Consider the following 19,543-nt stretch of genomic DNA (forward strand, 5'->3'; position numbering starts at 1 on the left):
TAGTACATTATTATTAGAGAAAGAAAACGTCTGTCTGTGTAATCCTTGCTGATTTCTGGAACTATAGTGTACCGGTGGAGAAACATAAACGAGTTACGAATTTATTAATTACTGTGAGATATATATGAAAATTAACATTTTTTTCTCAATTTTAACCGCATCCCAAGCATGTGAAAATCTGGAAAAAATCAAGTGCGAAATAGAAGTATTAACAGTCACGCCCTTTACATGGATCCGATGTTACTCTGCTGCCATGCCGACGACAGCTGTGTCGATCAAAATACACACTCAATGACACGGGAGAATACTTAACTTTAACACACGTTTTACACCAAAACGTAAGTCGAAGAATGGCACGATTTCTCATGCAAACGGTTGTTCGATTTTTTTTATGCAATACGTTATCCTTTTGTTCATGCAATTTAATTGAGGCGAAGAACAACTTTTTTGACAATGTTTGAAGCAAATTTTACGAATACAAAGTCTTTGAAATTACTCGATTTTTTATTTTTTCTTCCGAATATTCGATTCGGAAAACAGTATCCGAATATTCGGTCCGGGACCGAATATTCGAATATTCGGATATTCGTTGACATCCCTAAATTTAAACAATAGGTCGCTTACCAAAGGTCAATGCCTCAGCTCTGATCGTTTTAAACTTGGCTTCATGATCTTAAAGCGGCTTGTTAACTAATATTTGTATTTGGGAAAATGTCAATAAATAAATTTACTAACACAACCGTAATGTTTGGAATAAGTGAAGATAATTACAATACCATGAATATTATCAAAATTAAAAAATGCCTGCCGTGGGGCTCGAACCAGGGACCCTCGACCCTCTCTCAGCAAAAGCTTTTGCGCTACCAATAGCAAAGCCCGCTTTTGAAGTTTAAACGGTATTTTAAACAATATATTGGTAATACACGTTGTTGAATCATTGAAAAACGCAACAATCGCTTTATTATTATTCCGATGTTGATTATTGATAATAAAAAATAAGAACATATGTATATATGTTTGATATAGATATACATACATATATACATGTTTTGCCAATATGTGAATAAGTCTGTGAAGTTGCTTAAACAATCACGATCTTACCACTGTTAAGAAGTACCTTCAATTCCTTTAAAATTCTCGGGGAGACATTCTTGTTGTATTATCATCGTAAAATGATCAGATAAGCCGAATATTTTTTATATTGATCGCATTTTATTTCATTTCATTCGGTCGCGCGTAACATTTAATGGGTTTGCAAGCAATATTCGCACATTTTACCTCAAAGCTTGGTTGTAACATGCATCTTTACAGCCATTACAACCTTCTTTATCTCCAAATTCCTTAAGTCTTAGAACAAGGCACAGTCTTATATCGACGGGAAAGCATGGCCACCGTGCTTTATATTCTCACACGCGCTCAATTATATCTGAACCACAGCTGTGACGCCACATAAATATGCAAATACGATTAAAAGGTCAAGTGACACGAGTATTTTTTACATATTGTTCTTGATGATTGGTTCAACAATGTCTTATTCTAAGCCCCATTTGCTCGTTTTTGTCACTGACTTAAAGTGTGTTACCTTTGTTTAATATTTTAATATTAAACCTCCAATTGCAATGTTGACCTTTCGTAAGTAATTGAGAACACGGAATACTCAAATTATCATCCAATGCAAAAAAAACGGCAACAAACGATTTGAACAGCAAAAACCAAATAATTTATATTGATAAAAAACACATTTAGCAACTGCGTGCATTTATATTAACTTTTGAGTTAAAAAAAATCGAGACATAAAATGCGATTGACAGCTATGTAAAACGCGTTTGTTTGTTTTTCTTATATTTTAAATTTAAGACACAAAATGTTTTTCAAGCCACAAATACTGAGTTCAAATCAATCAGAGCGAGCCACATATGAGCCAAATCGAGAATGAGAAAAACATGGATTTTTTTAAAATTTATTTTACGCAATCATTTTTCCTTGTAAAATACATTGTAAATGCCGAACACTCTACAGATGACTATTTATTTATTTATAATTGAACATACCATACTAATCAACTTTTGAATAAACCATGACATAGACAAAAAAAAAATACATCCAAATAAACATAAACAATATAACAGAAATCAGTTGATGGACTACGCATTTCGGCAGCAATAAACGTTGGGTTAATGACACCAGAATAATTTTACCAGGGTATACATTTTTTGTAATAATACGGATGTCTTAAGTCTTTTATTAAAGGCAAGATGCTATTGCCTATACATTACAGGACAATAAAAACAACAGTACACTAATCATAAACATGGCTCCAGCCATGGTCACCTTTGAACGGTCAACGCGAAGCATGGAGGGTTTAAACCGGAAGATAGGCCAAACACCTAGCAAAGAATACATCACAAAGCACATATATAAACAACCATTTACTTCGTACATAAAGATAACATCGCGATTTAATTTAAAAGCAATACAATAAATATATTTGCAATTTGTTTCCCCAAAACAATCACCAAAGCAACAGAAGTGCATAGTCTTGAGGCACCAAATCTTCAGCAATCCGTGACAAGATGTCAAAAATAGCATGGTGAACTTTGGGAGAAGTTGACAACAATATGCTGATCGTGCAACATACTTTTGGCGCTTTCTTTAAGTTCATGTGGGTGAAATGATTAATCTAAGGATACCTGAGCGCAAATAACGCACTTAGTAACATATAGGACAGGAGAGATAATAGTACACGTGTAAATGCACGACACAAACTGCCTTCTGTTACTGTTGCGGTTTGTTGGTTATCACGCCTTTAAGCAGCTTATATCGCACGCACTTTGTAGTATTTTTTCGATTACAAATTCCCTCTGTATTATGTTGTTCACACAAACAATACCATGCGTTATTTGCATCTCACTCGACTTGGAATAATAATCGGACTATGTGCAACGTTTATTGGTAAATAATATAGCTAAATTGGCCCATATTTGATAAATATAATGTATATTCACAGGGATTTTCTTTCGCAAGAAAAGTCAGCTAAAGGTGTTTTATTTTAGGGAACTCGTGGGCTGTATATTAACGCATACTGGCATTGATTTGGCTGTAATTATAATTCGTTTTATGAGAATAGAAATTTGTATTTTCACATTAAGTGACTATTATGTCAATGTTTTACGACAAACAATTCATGGCAATTGATGCAACTTTGAAAGTGCACATGCGTTCATATTGAAGTGGAGTTATTTGATGTGATATCCTTAATTTTTGATTAAAGTATTCTGAATATTTTGTTTGTGAATGATTGATATATAATGATACTGCGAATAATCTTGTATTATGCTTAAGGACCGTAGCGAGTGCTAGAGTAGCAAAGGCGGTATAAGTATATATTAACTCTGAGGTAACCGCCTATATTCCCAAGGCCTAAGTGTGTGTTCAGTGCTGTAGGTGATTTGCAAACAAGGTTTTGGTTGTCCAAATAAAGGTTACATTTCATTTGTTAATAAAAACACATAACCTGTAAGAATATGACATTCTTTAAATAGCTGGACCAAAACAATATATTTATTATACTAAGATTACTGGTTGATGTTAATGCAATTAACACCACCCCCCCCCCCCCAACAATTTGAGTGTGTAAATGGCTTTTGTTCATAAAATTCAAATTGTACACCATAAAGGCGTTTTTGTTTTTACTTTACTTTTCCGTTATTTTATAAGCAAAGTGTTCTGCAAAAGTCTTTAAACATCTTAAACTTGTTAACATGTTTTTGCTTAACAAATGCATTGTCACATATTGTTTCCTATTTTTTGTGACATTACTTCTGAAATTTACTTCCGTGAAACAAAATAACATGAATGTGTAAATTTAAGTTTTGAAAAAAACCAACACATACATTATTAACGCCTTTTCAACATGTTGTCTTTTAATAATCGATAGTTTCGTTACGTATTTGTTCAATAAATTTATAATTGCATTTATACATGTATTGTAAAATCTTTTTATTGTAAAATTAATAAGCAACAGTCACAGCGGCTTCATTTACTAACTAGTGATTTCTTATCGATGTATAACGCAATCTATTCATGTGACAAATTTATGTTACAATAAATCAAGTTTATTTAAATGTTCATAACCTTTCAGCACAAATGAGTTGATCATACTATTAACTCGCTATGTATGGTGTGTTTAACCTGTGTTTTCAGTATTTCTTCCAAGCTGCGTCAATGGTGGCCATCTTTCCTGGTCCAAAGTATTGGTCAGGTAAAACCAATAATTATGCTATAAGTCAACTGTTTTAAATGCATTAAACAATTTCCCAATATAAGCATAAAAAACGAACATATACATGTTGCCAAACGCATACGCACACGTTTAAGTTCAATTGTTATATGGAACTGATGTTTATCACGAATACAAATAGGTCGTAAAGCTTATAAAATATTCGTTAAATACGGAATTATGTATTATTTCTTTAGACGTTCTGTACCCAAGGACACCGACAATGAGGACGATCCAATTTCACAAATACCCCAAATATCTTCATACGTGCAACCAGCTTCAAAATTCAGCTTGACGAGTGTATTGAAGCCATCGGGATCACCACACAAAACTTCAAAAGACAACAAAGACGCTAAAATCAGTTTGTCTCATACTTCTGAAGCAAAGCTTAGTTTATCGAACGCCCCTGGCGCACAGGCCAGTTTGACTCATACATCAGAGACCAACCACAGCATACAAGTTTCATCCGGAGGAAACGCAAGTGTTACTACATCGGTTTCATCGAATATCAGTATTTCAGACGCACCAAGAGGTGCTTCTAAATTTAGCTTAACAAATGTCCCTAAAGCACGAACAGAAAATAATAGTACAGTAAAAGCTCAAGCCGGGTCATCTTCGAAATCTTCAGGAAATTGTCAAACATGCGTGCATACACAGATACAACTTCAGCTTAATCCCGCACAGATACAGCCAGTTATAAGTCCTGAACCGGTACGTTATTGAACTTCATTATAACATAGGTAACACATCACTAATCGGGTGTCCGCACGTTAATTAGAATATTTCAAAACCACTTTAGTAAGTTACTCGTAACGTACAATGCTATTGGGCAATCAATATTATACAAAATAATTAGCTTTTATTGGATCCATGTATTAGACAAACTAATGTTTTTATGCTAATAATTAAAAAAACACAATAGTTAATCATGAATAAATGTGCTTTGCAAATTATTACAGATGAATTTACCCCCGCATATACTTGAACATTGTTTTATCACAATTTTTTTTGCAGATTTTCAAATGCCCCGAAGAGTCTGTCGAGATCAACTGTCTGAGCTGCAAGTGGAGGGTTTACAGACAATGCCCTGTGCACAATGCTGTCCTCATTACGGAAGTAGGCATTTGTCATCGTTTTGGCGTCACAAATATTGCAGCAACTACATTATAAGGATATTCACCATGCTTGTTTAAATTTTCAATTCATTGCGTCTTTTTAAGATTGAAGATTATCAAATATAACAATGACCATGGTAGACTTGTATGTTAGCAATCATCAAACATATTCATGAAAAGTTGTCAATCTTCGCTACAAACCCACATTGCCAAATTTTTGCAGATCCACATTTTGGAAGAGTTCCATGCCTCAAACGGCAACTGTACTGTGGGAGACCATGACCACGACAACTTCGGTGTTCTGGGACCAAGTGACATATGGGTCAACCATGGCTGCAGGGCAAGATTCCTTGTTTGCTATCACAAAGGTATACCCCGAGGTAAAACACATCTTTCTACTCCTTTATCCTTCCCAAACATATACATGCTTTGCAAGTTTATCACCGAGCAAGTGTGTAAACAAAATCAAGCAGTCTCCCAGTCATAGCAAATAGAGGTTTTTAAACCTGGGCCAAAATGTTAATACTTATGTCTGGGTCAAAATGTTAATACTTCTGTCTAGGCCAAAATGTTAATACTACTGTCTGGGTCAAAATGTTAATACTTCTGTCTGGGCCAAAATGTTAATACTTCTGTCTGGGTCAAAATGTTAATACTTCTGTCTGGGTCAAAATGTTAATACTTCTGTCTGGGTCAAAATGTTAATACTTCTGTCTGGGTCAAAATGCTAATACTTCTGTCTGGGTCAAAATGCTAATACTTCTGTCTGGGTCAAAATGTTAATACTTCTGTGTGGGTCAAAATGTTAATACTTCTGTCTGGGTCTTAAATGTTAATACTTCTGTCTGGGTCAAAAGAAAAGAAATTCACTCTTATTATATATATTTATGATATGTAATTCTTTACACCAGATATATTAAGTCAACAATGTTCTATCAACCATGAATATATTTCTTCTTTTTTTTTTGGGGGGGGGGGGAGGGGGGTCACCGAAAAAGTAATCGAAATACTGTTGTTTTAAGACTTGATTTGGCTACACATTTGTAACCAATGTAAAATGTTGACATAAATTATTAGTATAAACTAGTATATACTTCAATATATCAAATAACGATATATTTTTTAATATGTACATTAATGTGTATCACCTTGTACCAGCTTATATAGTGCTAATAAAACATGCTTGCAAAACTAGATGGTCAGAAAAAACGTTCGTAACATTAAATGCAAACCAATATTTCTATGTTAAGTTCACATACGCTCGTAGTTGCAATTTTACACAGCTCTCAGTGGGAAAAAGTGAGTTAGCTTTCCTTGCTTTGGGTCGTTGGTTATGTTGGTTTGTTCACATGCGAAACCTTGTTGCCTGTACAAAATATTGGTAAGTTAACATGTTTAGTATTTTTGAGCATTTTCATTGACTACATTTTCATTGACTAACCAAGCGCATTAAGTTTTTATGGCAAATTGTTTAACGGCATTTGACGTCGCATTATAATTTGAAAGAATATTCAACATTGTTAAGTTAGTATTTTTGCTCATCTCGTATTGACTCTAACTATCTGGCTTTAATTGTCATGTCATTTCATATTTATGTAACAACTATTGATTTTACGAACGGTAATTCGGATTAAAAGTGCCGGATAAACTTATTCTCTTTCTGTTGCACAAGTAAAATGCAAGTGAACAGTTTTATGCGACACATTCGTTAGACGGACCAGTTTTGTCCTATTAAATTAGTGATATAGCTTGCTTTGAAACCGATATGTAACGGAAGTAATTAAATAATCCTTGGATTATCAAATTTGAATATATACATTTAATATTTACTTTTAAATAAATGTAGTAGAGTATAAGAAAAATAGCCTTAAATTTTATTTTATGGAAGAAAACACAACTTGACGAAAATATGATTGGTGATATTAATTGATACAAAATCTTTGGTTAGTACAGCAAGAGTCAGTAGATGTTTTACTAATACCACATATCGAAAAGTGTGTCAAACGAGTTTTGATTTCATGTTGTAGATGAATGGTTTATAGGATAAACACTATCATTGGGGGAAAATGCTGCATCATGCTTGGCATAGGGTTACTCATTTTGAAAGTTGAAAAGGTAGCTTTTTTGTTTATGGTCATATGCCTTGATGAAATGGGAATTTAAGCTTGAAAAAGAAAACTGCTGCGTTTATGTGTGTTACATTTAAAGAGCTGAATAACATTTGAAAAGCCATATACGACAAAATTGTGTCATACAAATTTGCTTTTGAATTGAATTGTTAATTATTATGAGATTACCGTGTACAATGAAATTATGTTAATTTGTCTGCTTTAACTATTGTTTTCAACAATCTAACGCTGATATTTTGAATGTCTCATCAAAGAAATAAATTACAAAAAAGAATAAAAGGTTACTTTCTATGTGTACTGTTTTTTTAATTTATCCGACACTTCTCTGAAAGGCAAACTTCAACTCGTAGTAAAACTATAAGTACACAAAGACACCAACTAGTGTTCTATATTTATGGCATACGAAGTTCTTCAGTGAACTAACACAACGCTCGCTTATTTGGAACACTCCTGGATTCCTGATTAAATATGGTTTTAACTAACAGCTGCTCGTTTTTGACTTTATATGTTTGTCACATCATAAAAAAACACAGCAAATGACAAGTATGTTATTTATTAACTTATTTTACATACTGGTGTATTATCTTTCCTGGAAAAAATCACGAAATTCAGATATCACCTTCAATGTATGCGGTCTTTGTTTATGAAATGACACATCATATTTACTTTGATCTGGCAGCTCCGTACGAATTTCTCGTTTATGTTTGAAATAGAAGTTTGTAAGAAAATGACAAGTTACGTTTAGTAAAGAAACATTACTATATATTAACACATTATACCCCCTCTATAGTATCATTGGAATCTCAATTTTACCAATCGCTTGCCGGAGATGTCAATTACAGAGTAATTTCAATAGTTGAACATCATAAAACTATGTTAAATCATTTTTACAAAAGTATCAAGGCTTTACAAACAACAACAACAACAACAAAAACAGCAACAACAAAAACAACAGCAACATTTATTTCAGCAATAAAGCTTACAATAAAGCTTCTAGCCTACAATAGTGAATACAAATATACTTCTGGTTCAGATGATTGTATTTAGTATATGATAGAGAAGGAAGAAAACTATATATCGTGATGAAATTGATTATTAGTCTGAAAACTGAAAATGTCAGTGTTTATTTCTTAATTGATTGGATGTAAAACCTGTAATGTGGATATTGTTCTGACATATTGAAGAAAGCTTAAAGGTTTAATCAACAATTTTAACAAAGTATGAGATAGTGTGATAAAGTTCTTATAGAATAATGCATGCGTGAAACAAATAACGTAAATATGAATCATAACATGTATACTTTAGACAGACATTAGTATGCATATACAAAGGATTTTATTAAATAGTAAACAACATATATAAATAGTAGGTATATGAAAAAAAATCTATAGTGTGTGATGAGTGAATTCATTGATCGATTAATCACTTACAAGCTCTTCTCTTAAATTGTTTGCGGGATATATATATATTACTATGTTTATCAGTTCACTTTTATTGTTTGTGGACATAAGGATTTTAAATTTTGTTATCGTTGGCCATCTGCAATAGTATGGTTTTAAGTATTTTTTTCTTAGGTGAGAGTATAAGGGACACGTTAGGATAAAATGATTTTTGTTTTCAATTAAATGTGAATTACAGATTTGGCATTTTCCGCCTTCTCTATTTATATTATAATAACGCCCTTGTTCAATTTCCAGTTTGTGTGAAGATAGCCTGAATCTACTTAATGCTATTCTATATTTACTTTGTTTTATGGTTTTTAGGTATGGTGCGAATTCAAAATTACTTTTGAATATACAATACGTGCTAAGCCTTCCAGATTGATTAATATTACTTTGCCAGTTCTGTTTGAATTGATCTAGTATCCTGAGTTTGATGGTATTTAGTGATGGTTAAGCAATGCTTTGGTTTATCCATAACTCCGCAAGGCCTATATGTTCCAACATTTATTTAATTTGTGATGCCCAATTATTTTTATTTTAATTGACTCCATTTTCTGCGTCCATTGTAGCATGAGATAAACCTTTTTATTATGTTATTTTCATGTAAGTTTAGAATTTGTTATTACAAATGTTTGCAATTTTTCTGATAAATACATTACTTTAATTTATAACTTTATAATATCAATAAAGCAGGAATGTTGATGACGCGATACATCTATGTTATTACATTGTTTCTTTTTTTTCTCATATGAGATATGCTCTGTGAAAATGGGGTTTAATGAATGTGCAGTCCGCACAAGCTAATCAAGGACGACACTTTCCGCCCAAACTGGCTATATGCTAAGAAGAGACTGTTTGTTAACGACAAAATACTATAACAGCGGACAGTGTCCTCCCTGATATGCCTGTGCCTACTGCACAGGATAATATGGGATGACACTTTACGCACATGCATTAAACCCCCTTTTTACAGAGCACGGTTGCTATGTATTTTTATTTTAATACCAATAGATAATATAAACTATCATAGTACGACAAATGAATCTCAGCCATATTACCAGGAGAAAAATTTATGTTACCATCAGCAAGTCGTTTATTGAAGGCACGTTTCCTTAAATTCATTACAGGACACTACATAGAACACCACACTAAACATGATCAGGATTAAAATTGGGATGAAACCTTGAAACAGAAAATGCAAAGCGTAATGGGATAATGGGATTAAATTATTTTCAGGTTAACAAACTCACTCTGAACAAAGAAAGGAATAAAAGTGGATTTGTTTCATAAAAATAAATGGATCATTGGCTGTGACATCGTTAAGGTAGCACCGATAGATAATTGCTTGTAATGTGTCACATGTTCCTGCAATTTTATGGAATAAGCCCCATTTGTTTTAGATATATGTTATTGTGCTAATCGCACAGGCACTAATCGTATTAAGAATGGTTCGTTTGTATGTTAATCGAAAGGTCCCAAAGGTTAACGTTCGCCAAATAAACAAATAATAAAAGTAACAGCTATATACATTGATATATATGTATTTAACCACAAGGACGTCACTGTTTTTAATGCCAGAACATATACGAAATTAAATGACCATTTGTTAAACACAAACTTCTTTGTGTATTTAAGACACCAAATGAAACCTTATAGATGCTTTTATGCTTAATAGTTCAAATTTAATAACTTGTAGTCCATACCTTATTCATACTTATTGTTTGTTAAAACTCACGTCCGAAAATTGTTTTGTCTACACAGAAATTAAAAACACTTTATTGTATTTTTTTTCAGCTGAGAACGATCCAAAGACTATGAACTGCATGTCTACGACAAGTAAACACATGTGTCCATTCAGACTGCCAAAAATCCACACAATAACCAAGGTTACGATACTGTGGAGCTACGGAAGCCAACGGTAATAAGCCACTGTCGAAGAAAATCACGTTAAGTATATAATGTAAATAACACGTTTGTCAAAATACAACCACGAAGGTTTAAGTATTTCTGCAAACAAAACACACTATTTTCTTAGCCTTGTACACTTAGTTACCCCTTGCCAAACAAACAAACACACACAAACACACACAAACACACACAAAACAAAAACAGGCCACACATGGATATACCTGGGGCAGGTTCACATGCGTTCAAGAGCACCAAATGCGTGCTGTTTAATTTGAAATTAAAACCTTTTACTTTGTATTGCGGTAACCACATTGGTCATTTTTATTTCGCTTGTCACATAACGGTGTAGTAGCAAAGGTTACTATATGTTTGGCCTCCGTTCGGCCGTACTCCCGTCTCTTCCTCAGTTCGTGCGCTCCCGACACTAAATCTTCCTTTAATACAAACCTTTAATACAAAAAAGAAGAATAATTTGGATAAAACTGAATGTACTTTTAACCGTTACGCCAGCATAATGGATTACATGTAATTTTCACCAGCGATCAAATGGGTCTTTGTCACGTTGTATCGTATTAAACATTGAAAAAAAAAAAAAAGTACGTTTGATCTTATAATTCAAATAAGCTTACCGCTTGGTGAACATAATTTGCGTCTTGTCTGTCATGGCATGTACATGTACCTTGTTAATCATGTTGCATTTCCAACATGGCAGACGAAAGGACATGATGATATTGTTTCGTATCTTATTGTGTTTTTTGTTGTAGACAGATATTTTGGTTGTGAAGTTCTTTAATTTCGAACACTTCTAATATACTTCTTATAAATATTCGGTGAACTAAAAAGGATTTGAGCGACAGACAATAGGTACATTGCAGCTATGCACTTCTTTTCGATTAAGCTACTGTTATATAAGTAACATGATTTTTTTATGATAAGTTTAACACGAACGCAATATTCTAATGTTTCTAGATTTTAAAGATTTATATCATGAGAAAATGTTTTATGAAATTATTATACGTGAAAGATCGCCGCAAGCCTCTTCGTGCTTTTTGAAAGCTTTGAAGTGTATTAAACGTGTTCAAAAAGAAACATGACCGGAGGGACTACCTCACCAAAGCACATACAACTTAATGGCATATATTCCCCCGTGTAAGATCACAATTATGAGAAAAGGTGGACAGATCAAGCAATCCACGGCTCTGCGGTGTTCACAAAGCGGTTTAATGAAACAGCAATACTGATTAACTAGTAATCTGCGAGCATCTTTGCCCATAGTGACCCCGAAAGCTAAGCTTTCTTTTTCTTAGAACAATAAGGATCGATAATAACCTACTTGGTGTCAAGTGCGAAAAAGGGCATTTGTTGCGGGTTTGACTTTAAAAGATGTCTCTGCGACTCCCCGATATCCTTTTATTATACTGTATTGTTTTAATTATTCGTCATGGATAAGCAATACTGAGCAGTAAAAGGGGGCCACATGTACACAATATAAAGTGTGGGTTAATCGGCGAGGGTTGACATGCACCGCTGTAAATTCGTTCCTATTTTATCACGAACTAACATCGTAGTTTCGCGATGTCGCATAGCACTATCGCAATCTCAATTTGTGTTTTGCAACATTCTAACCCCGATGTGAGATTGCGAAAACAAGATGAGAGATCGCAACCCGAAAGCGAGAGTGTGAAAATAATATCGATATTTCGCATCCTGTTTTCGTGATTTTGCTTGAGCATAATTTGAGATAATAAAATAGCGATATTGTTTTTGCACTCCAGTCTCGATTTAATATTGTTTATTTGCATCCAGATTTCTCGCCCGTATTGATATGGCTTGTCAATGGAATTTTTCTTCGAATGTTCTCACCAAGTATAGTTACAACGACGACAATCAATATACCGATTAAAATGGGAAATATCGGTTTACGCAATCATTTCTTCAATATCATATCGTTCAAGGTAGGAAACATCAATAAAACTCTCTAGAATCGACGTTTTTTTCTGTCAAAATTGTTTTGTTCGCATTTGTGATCACTTGCGTTTTTGTTTCTTAACATTGTTAACACCGGTACCAAATGCACATAATAAATTACTTGCTCTCATAAGATATAACATTGACCAAGTGATGCTACTAGATGAAAGTAGACGGCGCCTAAGTCTGCCTTTATTTGCATTTTGTTTAGTATTTGCCATGTATGTGTTCATCTTAATCCATTGTCGTGTTTGACATGTGCCAAGAATTATCCGCGTCTTCAGACCACTTCGGAATATAGACACGTTTTTGATAAAACATAAATATTACACTTCAATATGATTATTCATTGTCGGTTAGATCTGTATTTATCTAATGTGGTTCATCCCGAAGTTACTACGCTTTGGTATTTAAAAAAATCGGACACACAAAACCATTATTTTTGCAAATCGTTGCAGGTACATTTGCGTGTTTAAAGTAACAAAGAGATTCAAAGTGATTGTCAAACATCACATCTAGTTTTTGTACTGCATGATATTATTTCAAATACATAACAATGAAACTTTATTGCATGTAAACGACGACGAAAAAACCCTGAAAAATAATTACATACTGCGTCGTATCGTCCGGCTTGTTGGAACTGCGCTAGGGATGTTGAACTGCCATATGAATAATCAGATTCAGGTCGTGATAATATGTGATCATGAATTTTAGTATCAAAAATAGTATCATGATATATGCATTAGTAGTGATGACTATGAATTCACGAAAATAGCCTACCAAAAGATTTTTATTTCGGAAAAATATCATTTCAGGTGCACGGAGCTAACAACCTGGGGATACACAGACAAGAATCTCTGGGTTGACAAGGGCTGTAGCGCCACCTTCCGCGTGTTTTACACTTTGGGGTCAAGTGAAACTCCGTAGGGATGAAAACATCTCAAGCTGGACTTTGGCACAATTCTAACATCACTCTTCCAATGTTTAGAATGCTTTGTAAATACAGAGATTATAATAACTATATATTTTGCTTATTTTATTTATTCATATGGTGTTTAGTAGATTTGGAAATGAATGATAATATTTTGCCGTATTGTTGACTTCAATTAACAGAGTGCTGGAAATATTATTTTGACTGACTCTGATGTCATAATGGTGCCATAAATATGAGGTCTCGTAATCAATTCTTATTTGTTGATGGTTCTCAAAAAATTCTATATTTCCAAAGACACGCAGACTGATTCTCTCAGGACACTGACTTGAGTGTTTAAATAAGCACACAGCTTTTGATGCCATCGGGCTTAATATGAATAGTTTTAAACTTATTGTAATTGCTGTTTTACAGCATTTTATAATTTTATATTGACGTTTCGATTTACTAGTCTTGAAAATTTATGTACTAGTTCTAGTGTTCAGTATTTTCGTAATATTTTAAATTGCAGTTTGAAAATGAACTATGACTTAAGATGATCATAACAACATAACATTCCTCCTTATTATTATTTTAGGACATAAGAAGTTTACGCTTTAAATCTCGGGTCTTTGTGTTTCTACATTTTCTCTCAAAACAAAATAGGGTACTAATAAGGTGACACTAACATCTCGCAAGGTTTTGGTTTGTAACATCAGTAGGAAATTATTGACATCATTTCGAACGGAAAACCAATAAACCGTCAAGATTTAAAAGTATATTTACCCGAAAATATTTAATAAAAATGCAGTTATTACAATCCAAAAATGTGTGCTATTGTTTTTGTATTCTACTATACGCGATATCTTCACATAACGAAATTAATGCTTAACGGTAATTACACGTCTTTACTTTGAATGAATGAATATTAAAGAATAAAATAATACAACAACTTTGTAGCATGACTATGCGTAGTATCGACCCCCTTAATGAACACATACTAATTTTGGAAGTGAATAAATACAAAAACACGCATATGTTATATGTCATCTATAGTTAAATGTGTTTTCTTGGACATAACAACGAAAACTGCATTTTAATCGTCAATATCTTGACAAAATACTGTCTAGACTTAGCACCCAGTAGTATTCTGTTTAATGTACAATTTTCTCATAGTATCGGCCCTTCTGATTGCTAAGATTGGTTACTATGCGCATGGGCTTGTTCTAAAAAATAACTTAATGGAAAACCATAATTCTTGCTCATTTTGTTCTTGAAATATTTTTTCATTTTATTAAAAAATAGCGGCATATACAACATTTGATAAAGCTACTATTAATCCATAAACAAACTAACATAATTGTGTAACGTAATAAAAAATATAGCATCACTCTGTCATAAACATGACCAACTTAACAACATATAGCTCGCAATCTGTTCAGGTTTTATGCTGTTTGCAGCTCACCAGTATCTAAGGGTTGGAAATGAAGCCTATAAAACTTGAATCTAGTAAGGAAAGTCTTTTATTAAATTAAACTTTTAATGGAACTACAAATGCGTTTAAAACGTATCTAAAGTGGTAAAGGTTTAAAACAGCTTTACACAATTGGATAAATAGTTAAACGTATCTAAGAATATAAAATGCGTTTAAGGCTTAATTTTATCCTCGCATTTGTTTATGCTGGCCTCACGGGAACTGGTTAGAAAATGGCACAAATTATAAATTCTTCTATTGATCTTGTTCATCGTTTGAATTCTATACATTCAACATGTCAGAATTTATGTGCAATAATAAATGCACCGTAAATACGTTTTAAGTTGTATTGGGGATAGTTTATCTCTTCCCAGTGGAAATGGGTGATTAGACCCACCGACCTGGTTACTGAATGCTGGCATGTTATTCCAAATAGAAACAAATTGTTTACAATTACAATGTCAGATACGCGAATTTTATTGCTACATAGAAATTGTATATGTAACTGAGTATGCTAATTTAGTTTTAAACACAATGTACGCTGTTAAATTAAATGTTACTGGATGGTTTCACGAATAAAGCCAATAAATAAAGGTTAAACGCAGTAAAAAATAAAAAATTGTAACTTTCTACAGCTGATATGATTTTTTTACATAATAATTCTATTAGGGACAAACATTTCTTATACGATGTTTTAAAGCATGTGCTGAGATAAGAAAACCTAATTACTTTGTGCATCCGTGATTTCCGAAAACGGAAATGTTGCTCAATTAACACTTTAAATAATGTCGTTTACTGACGTTTACTCCGATATTAACAGTGTCATGTTGTTAAATATTTAAATACAAGCCGTATAATCTGCTAGATTTTGCATTTTTTTTGTCCTTCACCCAATGATTTTATGAGAATGTTAAAGCAGATGCACGTGGAATGTAACTGATGAAATCTGGAGTGTATCGTTGTGATTGTTCAGGGACACAATGCTTTTAACAATGATTTGAATGACTTAAGTTGCACATTATATCCAACCGTATGCACTTCTTACTTAATAATAATCAACGAATTTAGACTATGAACCAAAATACAGTCCATCTGTAAGTAAAAAACGCACGAGATAATTAACAATATAATGCAGTATCTGGGTTAGAAACCGATAAATAAACGCGAACAGTTTGATTTATTTTGATACAACTTATTATCTAAAATATGTTTTATAGATTTATCTTAATAATAAAGTTTACCATATACAATTTTTTTTTTAATTATTTAGGAAAGACAAAGTTGCTAATAAAAATGTCTGAACCTATTAAACGACAATAATTGTTGAATATTATATGACGGGCAAAAGCATAAGCAAAAACTATGTGAAATTCTAAAAAGCAGAATTTATAGCTGATCACAAATCATCAAATGAGTATTCCCCTCTTTAATTATGTCAGAAAGGCGATTGTCCCTTAAACTGAAAGTGATAAGGGATATTCTGCCTCGGTATAAGCCTTCTTACACAAGACATTGTGATGTATCTGTTGAGCCGCAGAGAATATACAAATGGGTCGTGCTCTGTGAAAAGGGAGTTTACTGCTTGTGCGTTAAGTGTCGTCCCAGGCTAGCCTGTGCAGTCCGCACAGGCTAATCAGGGACGACACTTTCAGCCTAAACCGGATTTTTCCTAAGAAGAAAATTTCTTATGACGAACATTTACCATAAAAGCGGAAATTTTCGTCTCTGATTAGCCTGTATGGACTGCGAAGGCTAAACTGGAAAGACACTTTGCGCAGATGCATTAAACGCCTTTTCACTGAGCACGGCCCAAATATGAGAAGTGAAAGCGTTGTTGTTAATTTAGTTTAAACCTATTTTTTTAAGCTCGATTAAATAGAAAGCCTAAGGCTTATTTGGGCGCTCTTGTGTCCGTTTCATGAGACTAGAACCAGTACTTGGTGTCTTTTGGGGAGAAAAAATACAGGACAAACTCGTACCTATAAAGACCGACATTCAGGTTGCTCCTGAAAACTTTTCAACATAATCTGGTGTGAATGTGAGCAGAATTATGACTCGAAAAGTTGCACATGTATGAAAACTGGACTCGAATGCTCCATTGCTTGCGGTGAATGTAAGGGTACAAGTTGTACGAACAGCACACAATTCATAAACTCGGATAGTTTTTGTTGAAAGACCTGTAGACTAGATTACTTAACTACATAACTAAAGCATTGGCACTTTTGTTTAAACTCAGGATCAGTTTTGAAGAAAACGTGCCAAAAGAATTGGGTCATTTTCTAGAATGACCCGAAAGGCATATACAATGTCTCCGACGACTATTAGTTTGAATCTATGGTGTTCAAAGTCTTATTTATATTGTTGATCAGATATTCTTGTTTACGCTTTTGTGCTGTGTTCTTGTAAATAAAGTATTATGTGCATGTTGCAATGTGTTCCTGTAGATATTATGTTTGGTTATTTAATATTTAGAGTTGTACACTATAAAATAGTATGATACCTTTCAAACGGATAATACATTCAGGAATGTAACAATATCCAAGTAAGATTGCATGAACTGCACTGACTTGTAAATTAAACAGACTGAGGTTTTTTAGGGTAATTGGGTTATCATTTATCCACCCCCATACCTGGTAAACTAAGGAAAACGATCTTATCTTAAATTACAAAGTCTTGTTTTTTTTTACATTTTTTGTCAAATTTTTGTATTATTTAAATAAAAAATAAAACTAATAATAAGTATTAGTTATAAATAGTTATCAAATGAGCAGTTATTATATAAAGTCAATAATCCTTTTGTAACAATGTTTTCGGGTGCTATATGGACAATATACTTCATAAGTTCATGTCCACAAAGGCAGATATTTGCTTTTTTAATTAAATAAAGCGTCTGCCAAAATTTGCAGCAGGTAATAATGAGTTAAAGCAATGATTTAATATATATTTATACAAGTGTTCCGCGGCCGGAGACATATGCCCCCCAAACGTGGCCTTGACTTTTGACCTAGTGACCTGAAAATCAATAGGGGTCATCTGACAGTCATGATCAATGTACCTATGAAGTTTCATGATCCTAGGACTAAGCTTTCTTGAGTTATCATCCGGAAACCATTTGGTGGACGGACCGACAGACCGACCGACATGTGCAAAACAATATACCCCCTTTTTCTTCGAAGGGAGCATAAGAAGCAAAATATAGTAAAAGCATACGATTACTTGTCCACACCATAGAGATGCATTTGGATAAATAAAACTTATTTAATAAAAAAAGACATTTCTGTTTACGTTTACGGGTATTGTCTAATTTGTAGATACTGAAATAACCCACCCACTTTTTAACTATTGTTTGGTCAATAACTAATAATATGACAATTTTAAGTTTGCTTAATAAACTTAAAAAATAATAATTATTGTTTCGTTAATTAATTCAAAACATGGGACACCAACAATTGCAGAATTGAAAACAAAAAAACAGACCAAGCACAATCATCAACTATGTGATTGAGTATATTTTTTGTAATTTCTCCGTACAGACACTAAATACAACTGTTTTTTTATAAGTTTTCCCCTCATTAGATTTTTCTAGACTTTTGATATGTTTAAGAGTGAGGGTTGAAGTACCAAAATCAGTCATCATACTTTCTGTTGCAATTTGTTTAAGGTTAAGCCTATTTTTGGGCTAGATTGACTGGACTAAAAAGCACGCTCCCACAATGTTGATCGAACCCGTGACCTACCGAACGCTAGGCGGACACCATTTCCATTACACACACGGTGATCTCTCTTTAGTTTGTGACGCATATATGCGTTTAAAATTTCACATTTAGAAGGCATTTAAAAGCGTACAGTTAACAAAAGAATTACACGTAACCTTGTTCAAAACCTTTTCCAAAATTGATTTTGTTTCCTTGCTTAATGTTTACTTGTATGTGCTCATTGAATTTACTTTTAAATATTCGAAATTAAACTTTTTGTTATCGTTATAACAAGTATATAATATATACACAAACAGAAAAGATTTCTTCTATTATTTAAACCACATTTTTCTTATTTAAATATCGAATTAATACACAATATAACATTGCAAATATTTACGTTGAACCAGAAGCAGCAGTTACACATATACAATCTTAAAAACAGGCAAACACATTTTGTATATGGAATGATATTTTTACTTGGCACATGGTTGATTGAGTTATGATCATTAATGTGTGTTTATTTGTAATTATGGTCTAAATAATGAACAGCACACAATTTAATGAAAATGTCTAATTTTGAAAAAGAGCATAAAACCGGTCATATTTGTTCAAGCCGGAAA

General features: G+C 33.1%; 1 protein-coding gene across 2 annotated transcripts; it reads left to right on the top strand.

Annotated features, from left to right (window-relative positions):
* The first annotated feature begins 2,861 nt into the window (after window positions 1–2,861).
* LOC127866806 (uncharacterized) lies at window positions 2,862–13,860 on the top strand. 2 transcript variants are annotated; one of them, XM_052407633.1, is made up of 7 exons: window positions 2,862–2,952; window positions 4,204–4,261; window positions 4,477–4,990; window positions 5,294–5,395; window positions 5,618–5,774; window positions 10,760–10,883; window positions 13,657–13,860. In XM_052407633.1, the coding sequence occupies exons 1-7, from the start codon at window positions 2,892–2,894 to the stop codon at window positions 13,766–13,768; spliced, it is 1,128 nt and encodes a 375-aa protein (XP_052263593.1). In that variant the 5' UTR covers window positions 2,862–2,891; the 3' UTR covers window positions 13,769–13,860. The 2 variants fall into 2 exon arrangements, with proteins under 2 accessions (XP_052263593.1, XP_052263597.1); XM_052407637.1 differs by having other exon boundaries at window positions 5,618–5,762.
* Window positions 13,861–19,543: the final 5,683 nt, after the last annotated feature.

This window comes from Dreissena polymorpha, chromosome 1, assembly GCF_020536995.1.
Source record: "Dreissena polymorpha isolate Duluth1 chromosome 1, UMN_Dpol_1.0, whole genome shotgun sequence".
NCBI classification, from domain to species: Eukaryota; Metazoa; Mollusca; class Bivalvia; order Myida; family Dreissenidae; genus Dreissena; species Dreissena polymorpha.

Coding starts and splice junctions, on each gene's coding strand:
- LOC127866806 (XM_052407633.1), top strand. CDS start 2,892: ATGCGTTATTTGCATCTCACTCGACTTGGAATAATAATCGGACTATGT. Junction 5,775..10,759: donor TCACAAAGGTATACCCCGAG/GTAAAACACATC, acceptor ATTTTTTTTCAG/CTGAGAACGATCCAAAGACT. Junction 10,884..13,656: donor TGGAGCTACGGAAGCCAACG/GTAATAAGCCAC, acceptor ATATCATTTCAG/GTGCACGGAGCTAACAACCT.